The sequence below is a fragment of the Phocoena phocoena genome, chromosome 9 (assembly GCF_963924675.1).
Source record: "Phocoena phocoena chromosome 9, mPhoPho1.1, whole genome shotgun sequence".
In the NCBI taxonomy this organism is placed as follows: domain Eukaryota; kingdom Metazoa; phylum Chordata; class Mammalia; order Artiodactyla; family Phocoenidae; genus Phocoena; species Phocoena phocoena.
Genome location: NC_089227.1, coordinates 77,068,472 through 77,080,104, shown reverse-complemented (window position 1 = coordinate 77,080,104; position 11,633 = coordinate 77,068,472). Strand labels below are relative to the sequence as shown.

The following is an 11,633-nucleotide window of genomic DNA, read 5'->3' as shown; positions in this document are numbered from 1 at the left end:
ATTTTATTGCCTTAGCTCTTGGGCTTTGGCAAAAAAATATCTTAAGTTTCAATATATATCATATAACTTAAAAACATTATTTACAAAATATAAAAAATTTAACAAAATACTGTACAAAATACTGTCTCTACACATTTAAAGGGTGCTTTTCCTTACAATGTACGAGAGCCCTTTATATTTCTACCTCTGATTTTCCCACATGCTTTCAGGATCCCTTCCTCCAGTATTTCAGAGCTGAGTTTTTAATAGTAGAAGCTGGTCTATAATGAAAGTGTGAAGCCAAAGATAAAGGTTGCTATATACCTCACTGATACTCTTCTAGATCAATTCTCCTGGTTAAAAGTCACTTAAACTCCAAATCATACATTTTGCTTTTTACATCTTGCTTCTTACATCTTGCTTCTTTTGTTTTGTCACGAAATATCGCTAACAAACATGTTTTAGGGGGTGTTATATCACTTATGAAGATTCTTTCTTCTGAAATGAATGAAGGTGTTAAGTAGGCACCCACCACTTCTGTTAACCTGTCCCAACACCTTCTGTTTCTATGCACCAACACTTAGTATGATTTCTTCATAAAAAATACTCAGAGAATGAGATTCATGTTTACTGCTCCATGCTGCTCTAATAGATGTCTTTTTTAAATGACTAATATTCACCCACCACTATTGAGTTCCATAACCGTGTTCCATAGTCAAGGATCTTATCCTGAGTATGGACCAGTTCTCTCGGCATGAAGGCTCTTTCCTGTTCTTTCTTGCTTACGAGACAGTTTATCTTCCTTGCCCTCAATATCTGTTCCCTAAACCACCAACATATGAACTCAAACTTTTTCAGTTTTAGAATCCCAAGAAATCTACATGCCTATTGTGTGACATTGACATCGATCAGGTAAAGGGACTTCTGAGAGAGCCTCGAGGATCTGGGAATTCTGAGGAGGCAGGTGTCAGGCTCCCCAGCCCAGCACAGTGGGAGCCACTCCCATTGTACGTCTGTCACTGGGGACTCTTGCCCAAGGCTAGAGTGGTTACTTGCAAGTGTGGACATCAGTCATGCTTTCACACCTCCTGCAGCGGACGTAGCAGCACCAGATAAACTTGCACTCGCATCGCTCCACGTGCCTGACCACGTGGGTGTTGTAGCCCCTGCCGCAGCAGAGGAGGTTGCAGCCGTCTGCGCCCTCTGACGTGCGGTTGCACTCTCTGCCTTGGGTCCCGGGGATCCCGAGTTTCTTATCCTCTACACAGTAATTGGGAGACTTATTAATGTAGAGCAGATCATCCTTGTGGATCGGTATTTTCCTCTGATCTTTCTCTCTCCTGTGCATTTTCCTCTTTATTTTGTCTGAGATTTGGACACTGTTTTCATATTTATCCTTCAACAGACGGCCAATCTTTTCAAAAGAAGACATGGTTTTCCAGCATGTTTTCACAGCACAGGAGCCGGAAACTCCGTGACACCGGCAGTCTAATGACATCAACTTGGCGACAGCCTGAAACCAACAGGAAATGAGTGAAACATCGTTCATGAAGTGTTTTACTCAACAACAGAAGCACTACCAGCTCTGGATCTGTTTACTCCTGTATAAAAATGATGGTTATATACTTCAATTAAAATTAAATAAAATAATAATAGTTTTAAAAATACTTCAATTAAATAACAAAAAAATAATAATTTTTAAAAATAAGGATGATTTTGCACGTAAAGGATCTTTTAGATCGCTTAGAATTCAAATGTTTTGTCCTTCTCTTCACTCTACAGAACAAACCTTTCTGAGTCTAATGTAAAGCTGCAGACCAAGCTAATAATGTTAACAGAGATTAGCTGAGATAACAAAGGGAAGTTAACGTTTACTTCTAATCTCTCATTAATTTTGGGTGTGAGAGGATGTTCATTAGTGCCTCTATGTTCCTGATACCGTTCATTTTAGCACCTTGCTACTCAGAGTGTGGTTCATGGACCAATAGCGCCAGCATCACTTGTGAGAAATACAGACTCTCAGGTCCCTCACCAAAGCTGTGGAATCAAAATCTGCATTTTAATAAGATCCTCAGGTGACTTGTATGCACTCAGAAACAGCTGTGGAACTTTACAAATAACCCCTGAGATTCTTATTTAATATGTCAAGGTGGGGTCCAGGCAATGACTTCTACAAAGCTGCTCAGATGATTCCAAGGGCATCCAAGGATGAGAGCTACTGAACTGACAGCTCTCAGGTTTGATCACTGCAAAAGTCAGTTATATTCACAGGGGTTTGGGGGGATATGCTCTCCCCTGGTCACAGAACACATGAGAAATCCTGACTAATCAACTTAAGTTGGTCAAAAGAAGGGGTTGGAGAGTGCAGTGGCTCCCAGCCAATTCTTCCCCTCTTCTGGAAAATTAATTCAAAACATATGTCCTATTCTTGATGTATCAGTAGCACCCTCCCAACATAGAAAAGGTATAATATTTATATGATTTTTCAATTCCAAGTGCTGAGTTATTCTGTTCAGATGGAGGAATTCAATGAGATGACATACATGGGTTAGAGTCCATTGCCCGACACACATTAAGGTCAAAATAAATGCCCCCTGTCCCTGAGGAAGAAGGTACGGTAAGAGTTGAGATAAAATTTCAAATGGGGCTAACCGTGCAAAAACAATGCAGAGATTCCTAAAATAAAAGTTTATAGTTCTAATTTCTCACATACCGGCCAGTCAGCATAACTTCCTTCAATCCCCAGAGGATGGCAGAGCAGATTAATAAATCGTCAGGACTAACTGGAGAGTTGACATTCTGTCAACAGGCTGGGTAAAATAAAAAATGGGTCTAGCTATTCGATAACTTGGAAATTATGTGTGTAATCTCGCCAAATAAAGGAAAAACCCCACCGCTTAAATTCCACTTACAGTTCTTATCAAAACTATAAAATGACAGGGGTTTCTACTTTGTTATTTTGTACCACAGTTGACACTGACATGTTTGTGGAATGTTACGTTTCCTAACAAATTAACTAAAGTTTCTGAACTATCTAATGAGACAGAGTATTTCAAACAATTTGTTATATTTGCAGCCTTGAATGAGAGCATATGGTATTGATTTGTGTAATATTCAATACTTTTTATTAGTGTTTAAAATAATAAACCGAACAACATTTAAACACTGTCTTTTATAGGATACGACACATATGCTTGTTTTGAACTCATGAAACTAAGAAGCGAGTAGATATGTCTATTTCTTATTATCTCAGGTAAAATTTACCTTTCAATTGAGAACAATTTGGCACACAAGCTTATTTGGTTAAATTTATGGCATTTGATATTCACAAAGCCTTCAATTTTTAAAAAGTCTCCAGGCAAATAAATGTTCAAATTAATGCAATCTGCCTACTTTTGTTCAGATTTTAAGTGCCCAAAGGATATGAGAAAAAGAGAGCTCAATCAATGCCAGGTAACAGCAAAACAAATTGTCCAAAGAAAGCCAAAAATCTAAGAATGTAAGTTTATGTGTTTAAGCCTGATCAATGCTCATTACAGTCATCACTTAGTGATTTAGAGCTGCCTCTCGCTCAGATTCTTGACTGAGGAGCTGCCTTTTCCTTTTATTAATCAGTTCAGACATTACCTATGGTGTTGCCAATTTGCAAAGCATGGAGGACAGAATAGACGCTCACCAAATACTCATTGAATGGTTAGTCTAGCTCCCTTGAACAGTTTTAACTCATCCTCTGTTGGTAATCTGAATCAAGAGGAAGTAATAAAGACCACTTTCTTCAACAAAAGAGTCACTGCCAGGAAGTCAGTGATATTGGGAGACCCTGATCTGGCTGGGTTTTCCTCCAATTCCTCAGCCCACAACAGTGTTAGGACACAAGAGTGACACACGACTGCCCAGGTGTGAAGGATAAGAGGGAAGACTGATCTTGAATCCAGGGATACCACCTGCTGAATTTGTACCCGAATTTTGGGGAGAGTTTCCTGCCATAGAAAACTAGAAACTTTTAAATACGTGGAGTTAACTAAACTTTCTAGAGGTATTTTTAAGGAATTTAATTCTATTATCTTTCAATTCCATTACGTTTTTGTCTTTAACGATAAGTATAAGAAAAGAAATAGTATTTTTATTATATATGTGAATACTATTCATATTGATATTCTAGAGTAGAAAGACAAAGAACTTGACATGCAATTTAAATGATTATACCCTTGTAAGACTCCAAGGAAGAAACTTGGACAAACAGGGATAAAATAAAGCGATGCAACCACCACTAGGAGAATGTGATGAAATGCAGAGTTCAAGGGCAGATAACACGTACACACACACACACACACACACACACACACAGAATTTTACTCTCAGAGTTAAATTTTCATAAATTATTTTACTTGATTTAGTTTTATAGGAAGAAATGCCTTGCATATAGTAGGTAGTTCATGAACATGTCCTTGCTTATTATTCCAATTTGACAGAAAAATAAATAGCCTCGTTGAGACACTTGTCTTCCGTAAGGATAGATGGTAATATATGATATAAAGTCTTTATATGCAGCAGGATAATTTTGATAGAACAGAGAAAAATGAAAGTGGAAAGTACAAATATATTTAAGAAAATTGCATGAACACTCCAAAAATATATATTCTGGAGCTTTTCAGCTAGGATTCTTAATTGATATCAAATAGCCATTCTGAGATGCAGTGATAGCATAGTGATTTTCTAACAGGAGAAGTAAGAGAATAGCAAGCGAATGAGTTGTGTGTGGTTATGAGAAAATTCCTTTCTCTACTTCGCTGAGTTGTTAAGGTTTATAACGATATTAACAGAGTAATGTTTTGTTAACTATTGCAAACAGATGTGCACATTTTGGTGAAATATTTTTAAACTATGGGAGAGCAATTGGGAGCATAGCATTTAATCTACTGGGCACCCTATGTTAAGTTTTGGTTTGATAAATTTCTGATGAAGTGAAATAGGAAAGATGTATCATTAACACTTAATGTAAAACTAGAAACTGTTTGAGAAGTGGTCTAAGGAGTTAGTTTTGACTCAGAGGTAACACAGCCGGAGGTGATTGTTTTTTGGTAGGTTGCTTTATCCAAGCTTTACAGAAATGACTAAAAAAAAAAAAAAAAAAAAAAAAACTTATGGAACATTTTGTGACATTTCATTTGTCAACTATCAGATGATCTGCTTAAGTTTTTATGAAAACGGTGACATAAATTGGATGGTTAATTGTAGTATTCCTATTTCTCTGACCCATTTTGTCCCTTTCAGTCCAAAAATATATATGAACCTGCTGAAAAGCAAAACACTTGTGTGTTGTTCAAGTACTTGTAAATATTCTTGAAACAGGTTAATGAAATTTGGGGGTGGGGCCCATGCCACTTTTTTGAGTTACTCATCATAAAACAAATTATGGGGTAGGGAAACTTAAAAGTTTATGAGGTGGACATGGGAAGAATGGAAATATTTTAAGCACACCAAAAGAAATACCCATAAATATTCCAAGTCACATTATTCTCAGAAGTTCTGCCCCTGGAAGACATCACATCGTTCTGTTAGACAATCACCATTCGGCAACATTATTCTTGGAGTCATAACTTTAGGAATGGTGTCAGAAACCAAGTGGGAATTAGAGTATTTAAGGTCAGCAGTTAGAAAGTCATCTATTCTGCTCACAGCACTACTAAGCACCAGTACCCACATTTCTCTGAACGCTTTCCTACGTTTTGAGTTTGGAATTTTGAGATGAGGAAAATCAACTCAGTTGAATGCAGACCTTGAACCTTAATCAGAAGGATATACCTATTAGATTAAACTCCTAATTGCCAATATTGAAAACGTAGTTTTTTGTTCTTCCACGTTAGGTAATACCTTGGAAACCCGGTTGATTTTTGTTGTTGTTCTGGTGCTGGTGGTGGTGTTGGCTTTTTTCTTGTTTTTTTTTTTGACCACCAATGGAAAGAAAAATATTAAAATGTTTTGAATTGTAATAGTTCATGAGAAAAGACCAACAGAAACATCAGTGTAGTGCCCTCAAAATATCCAGGTAATATTTTGTAATATTTAAAAATTCCATCTAGACCAATGTGGAAAAAAAAAAGATTCAGTAGAGAAAACTGAAATTTACACAAAATGTGTATATACCTAAAGGTTGAATTTTTTGGGCATAATTAGAATAATAGGGAAAACCTCAGTAAAGTGAGGACACTGTTTTATTGCCAACAAACAGTGGATTAAAATTGATGCTGAATAATTGTATGTTTTTTTTTAAAAATCAGAATATAAATAGATCAAAGTTAATAGTTATAGAGGCAAATATTGCTACCTAATTTGAAAAAAAGCCACGTAAGACAGAATAAAACTAAATAACTGTCTAATATTGCTAATAAAAATACATTTTAGAATACTTTAGGACTTTTCATAAGTCTGGAGATAACTTTATTCAAAAGAATGAATTATAACATAAGTTTGAAGTTTTGTTTTCTGATTAAATTTTTTTAGTCTCTACCAAATTATTTAAAGAATGACTAAAGAAGATTTAAGGTCTAAGGTGATACTATTCATTCAATTGTTTTCTTGTTTTTAAAATGTATGAATTTGACTTGATGTTTTTCTCTAGTTTAGAGTTTTAAAGAACAAATGTTAATTACCTTTAACCTCTTTTATATTAATATGTTAGAAAAAAAATTCCTTTATTGGATATTATTTAAATTGAAGCAAAAACTCATTCATTTGATTTTTTTTAATGTAAAACTTTATCAAGAAGAGACCTGTGCATAACTGTGGTGTTAGCAGGAGTTACTTTAGTGAGATAAATTAACTTAAAATTTCAAAACAAAACAATGAAAAGCTTACATAGCTATTTACTGACTTTCCTATTTTCGAATCTTCCGTTTTGAATCAATATTCAAATAGAACTGAATAGTCAAATTTGAATTTGAAGTGTTATGATGATATATTTATTGAGTTTTCGGTTTTTGTATTTTAAACCAAAGTGGTTAAGTAAAGAAAACTAGCTGAAACTTGCAACTATTCCAAGAGAGTTCCATTTATTCACTTTCCAAAAATGTAAAACAAATGCAGCATGTACTTTAAATATTCCTAAGAGATACCGCAACTCATTTTAATTTATTGCAGGAGAATGTGGCAGATTGCAATGACTACTTTGGGACCTTTACAGGTTATTGAATATTTACAGTAATATACGATATGTGGTGATATTCCCATCCTGAAAAGATTATTACAAAATAGAAAATCTATATACCTAAGAGAGGTTTTGACTGTTTTTGGAAAGTCACTATGAATTACCAAGTAATTCAACTATGTTGTAGAACTCAAAGCTTATTGTGTCAATATTCATTAAGGGAAATACATAAAAGTTAAATTAATCTACAAATTTACACCATTTTAAGAAAATTTAGCATTAAAATATTCATAAAAGAGGTTAATTAGATGTGATTCTTCAAATTTCCCTATCCCTAGATCTTTAATATATCTATATTTTTAAATATCAAAATATTTAATATAGCTATAGTTGCTTTAATTTATCTGTATTTATCAGTTTTTACAGTGAATCTACATTGCTTTATAATAACATAACTACTTCCCTTAAATAAATTTTGTTTTACGAAAAATATTACTTGAGTTGTGTATTCTCTAATGTATTCAAGAATGTTTTGCTAGAGAAAGTAAGGACAGAACTGATAACTTCTTTAGATGTCATTGCCTACTAAAATAAAGATTTAAAAATATAATGAAAATTCAAATTTGAAAAAATGAAATTTGATTCAGTCCCGTTAGAAAGGCAGATACTGTAAGTCTTATTCTAGCTCTGCAACTAACTATCTAAGAGGGTGGAATAAAATGACCCAACAGGCACTTGTACCTCTGTTATTTTATAATTGGTGTTTTAGGTATACGAACTATACAATCACAAATATATTGTATAATAAGATTCAACTCACATCAGATGGAAACTTAAACTAAATCAATATGGTCAGTACAGGCTCATGAAAGAATATATATATATATATACTTGCTGTTATATAGTAAACATATAATTTTACATACACACACACACACACACACACACACACACACACACATACATATATATTCTTAGACTGCAAGCGTTTGGTTTTTAAACCATTTGGTCAGATTGATCCAGAAGTGTAATCCTAGTGTTATTTACCTAAAGGCACTGGATTTCGATTCCATTCTCTAATACATACCTGCCTTCCAGCTTCATTGTTATGTAGGTTCATTGCTAACAGTACTTTGCTGTCTTTTCCCGTGGTGTTTCTGATGGGGAAGTCTAGGAACTTTCTGCTGAACCACATGCCATACTGGACATCATCAGAGCAGCCCCCCCAGTGCCAGCCTTCATTTGCTGAGCCGCCGTTCTGCAACGTGGTGTCACAGGAACACTCGGTCATGTTGCCTGCACTGCATGACCTGGTCACAGAATGCACCAGGCCTGCAGCCATCACAGCATAAATAAATGCTGTTTCCTTGGTGCCTAGAATAAAACATAAGTTGCTAAATGAATGAGTCATACCGTTCTCTGTTTATGTTCATAACAAAGTCTTCTACTTATCTTCTTATCAGGGAAGCAACTTTTCAATGGATGCTTTAATGAGTACATATTTAAGAAAGGACAACTTCATATTGTTCTCAGCTTTTAAAAAAGCAACATGAATTTTCGGTATGATTTTCCTATATTGTATATCATAAATTGTCCCCATACCTTAATATCATCTGTTTATTTTTAAAATTTGAAATATATGTCAGCATCCAGCTCAGCACTTAACAGACAATAAAAATTCTATAAATACACGTTGAATTTAAAATCCCTCGTATGGATACGTAAATAGTGATACAATGCCCAAAGGAGTCCTGCTTACCCTTCTCGTTAAATTTAAAATGTGTTATCAGAAAACACAAGCTGAAAAATTTGGTATGACTTTTGTTGTGTAAAAAATACATGTCAGAATGCAAATTAAGCAAAGACCAAAGCAATTAGGAGATAAATGTTGCAGTTTCATTTCACATCAAAGACTGATTTTTTAAGGATATCCTGAAAAACAATATTAATATGAAAGTTAAATATTATATATTCTTATATACAGTATTATATCGTCTTACAGTATTAAAGGCAGTTAAAGATAATTGAAATGTCATCAGCAAAAAAAAAAATTGTTATGGAAAACAACTGAATGTTGAATATGGATATCACACACCTGCAATAGGTTTTTGAGCTAAAATCTTTGACAATTAAAGTCCCATTAAAACAGTAATAAAATGGACTAGAAGGGACTCAGCGGGCGACATTTTCCCCCCCTTTGGAGATGTTTAGATTGGAGTAGAAACGTTATCACGTCGTTGTCCAATAAACCCTTTCAACAGCTGATGCCTCTACATTTCAGCAACTGTGAAGAACACATCCTCTTCTTTTTTTTCTGCAGGGAGTCAGGGCTCTTTCGGAAGGGTGTGCCGGCCAAAGCGCAGCGGGGCAAAAGCGATGCTTTGGCGGCGGTGAGTGTAGGGACCCGGCGGGGAAGGGTCAAAGGTGGAGGGGGAACCGAAATGAATGTGAAAAACAACTAAGAATCTTTCAGCGCCCAGGGCCTGAAGTCCTTTGAATCTGCTGATACCTCTGTACCTTTATCCTTACCAAGTCACTGCTAGGCCGGTGGAAGTGGAACTTTGTGTTACTGCAGCTTCCCGCGCCGCGGCTGTGCGCAGAGGAGGGAAAAGATAGAAGGAAAGGAATAGAGGGGAGAACTAAAGTAGTGCTCGAGCTAGCCTCACGTGGGGCTGCCCGGGACAGTCCCTTTAAAATCGCCATTATTCCGTCTTCCCGGTGCTGTAAGGAGCCAACCAGCTTGGGGCTTCGCTGCAATTAGCCAGGGCTCGGTGCGCAGCGGAGCTGCTTTTAAATCAAAGCAGCTGCGGCAGCGGCATTCCCTGTAGCCGACATCATGTTTCTCCAGCTGGTCACCCACGTAGGGGGGCGCTACGGGGTCCGAGGGGTCGGCGGGGTGGAGTGTCAGCTTTTCCCCAACTCCGGCCGGGCGCCGCGGGGAAGGGGGAAGAGCTACAGCTCCACGCGCCCCGCTCGGGACCTGGGGTGTCACCCTGTCCAGGACAGCACCTGCACCCGGGTCTGGCTTCAGTCGCCCCCAGTTTCATTGCACTAAAGGAACTCTCTGGGGATTTAGGGAGCGACGGGACCACGCAAGCACTCTTTATTTACAAGAATTGGAGGACCTGCCCTCCGTCCCGCGCCAGCTGCGAGCGTCCCGGGACTCACCGCTGCTCAGCTCGTAGCCAAAGAGAGGGCTGGTGTCAGACGGGGCGGCGGCGGCCGCCAGGCAGTTCCATCTCTCGTATCTGAACTGGCTCCTGCACTCCTGAATGCCCAGACGGGCGCCCTCGCAGATGCTCGGCAGCAGGTACGGTTTCCTCTTGCACAGCTCCTTCTGGCGGCTGTTCAGCGGCAAGCTGGCGCAGCCCAGCTTCTCCGGAACCCCAAAGGAGGCGATGCCCAACCACCTGTAAGACACGGCCGCCCCTAGCGTCAGCCGCTGCCCTGCTCTCCTCCCAATCCCAGATGTTTACCCGAAATTTAGGTCGCCCGCCCTAGAGTCCCGCCTCTCCTCTCCAGCCTCAGCTGAAAGTTCCCTGAGGCTGGACATCCCTTTTGCCACAAACCCCGTGCGCCCCTGCTGCCCCCATACTCACATCCAGTTTCCTTGGGCTCCGCAGGGGAACAGCGTGAGCAGGGCTGCCCACAGCGCGCACAGGCGGGACAGTCCCTGGAGCGCTGCTCTGTCCATGGCCCCCGCATGGAGTCCCCCAGGCCCAGCCACTCCTCTTCGACCCTCCCCAGCCAGAGGCCCACCAGGACAGAGGTCAGTTCCCCAGCACCAAGTTGTCCCTCGCCTCCTTTCTCCCTGCAGACAACGTAAAAAGAAGGCCAGCCGTAGTAGGGGCTCTCAGCAGCCTTCTCCTCGCGAGCTGGGAGCAGCGTGAGGAAGTTGGGAAAGTAGCTTGGGGCACTCCTCCCGAGACGAGTTGAAGATGTGCCGGAGATGCGGGAGCGTCCCTCGCATTCCAAGGTGAGAAACTTCTGTTGATGTAGCTCTGTCTCCATCGCCCCCGGCCTCTCCTCCCATCTCCTCCCCCTGGCCGCGCCTGGAGCCTGATTGGCCCAGCAGCGGCCCCTCATCTCATCATCCCGGGTCCTCAGGCTCTCATTGGCTGAGAGCAGGCTCCGCGGGGGGCGCTCGGGCCCGCTGTTCCCCGACAGCCGGTCCAGATCCTGTGTTCCTGACCTTTCCTCCTGTCACAGTTTCCTGAGAGCGGGTCTCTGCGGGAGGGGTATTGATTCAACCCGAAGACTGATAGGGGAGCTTCTGTCTTAACAACCCTGGGTGAAGGTGTGGGTTGAATGGGCGACGTTTGAGTTCCACCCACCCCAGTCTCATTTGGATTAATTACCCTCTGGGTGGAGTGGATGGAAAAATCTCACTGCCCCCGTTTCTTTCCTCTCCTTCACCTCACAGGAGAATAATCTTTTTGAGTCAGAGTTGGTACCAAAAAATTGACCTTTCAACACCCTGCTTGAGGTCTCAACGTTTCAGGAGACT

The 11,633-nt window shown here is 39.5% G+C and overlaps 1 protein-coding gene across 1 annotated transcript; it reads right to left on the bottom strand.

Annotated features, from left to right (window-relative positions):
• Positions 1-1,027: 1,027 nt before the first annotated feature.
• On the bottom strand, positions 1,028-10,820 carry WNT16 (Wnt family member 16). The gene is made up of 4 exons (XM_065884266.1): positions 10,726-10,820; positions 10,295-10,536; positions 8,214-8,500; positions 1,028-1,492 (listed from the first exon to the last, which is right to left on the bottom strand). The coding sequence occupies exons 1-4, from the start codon at positions 10,818-10,820 to the stop codon at positions 1,028-1,030; spliced, it is 1,089 nt and encodes a 362-aa protein (XP_065740338.1).
• Positions 10,821-11,633: the final 813 nt, after the last annotated feature.

Excerpts from the sequence above, each read along its gene's own strand:
- WNT16 (XM_065884266.1), bottom strand. The coding sequence starts at position 10,820 with ATGGACAGAGCAGCGCTCCAGGGACTGTCCCGCCTGTGCGCGCTGTGG. Across the intron at positions 8,501-10,294 it reads TGGCTACGAGCTGAGCAGCG|GCACCAAGGAAACAGCATTT; the intron begins GTGAGTCCCGGG and ends GTTTTATTCTAG. Across the intron at positions 1,493-8,213 it reads ACAATGAAGCTGGAAGGCAG|GCTGTCGCCAAGTTGATGTC; the intron begins GTATGTATTAGA and ends TGTTGGTTTCAG.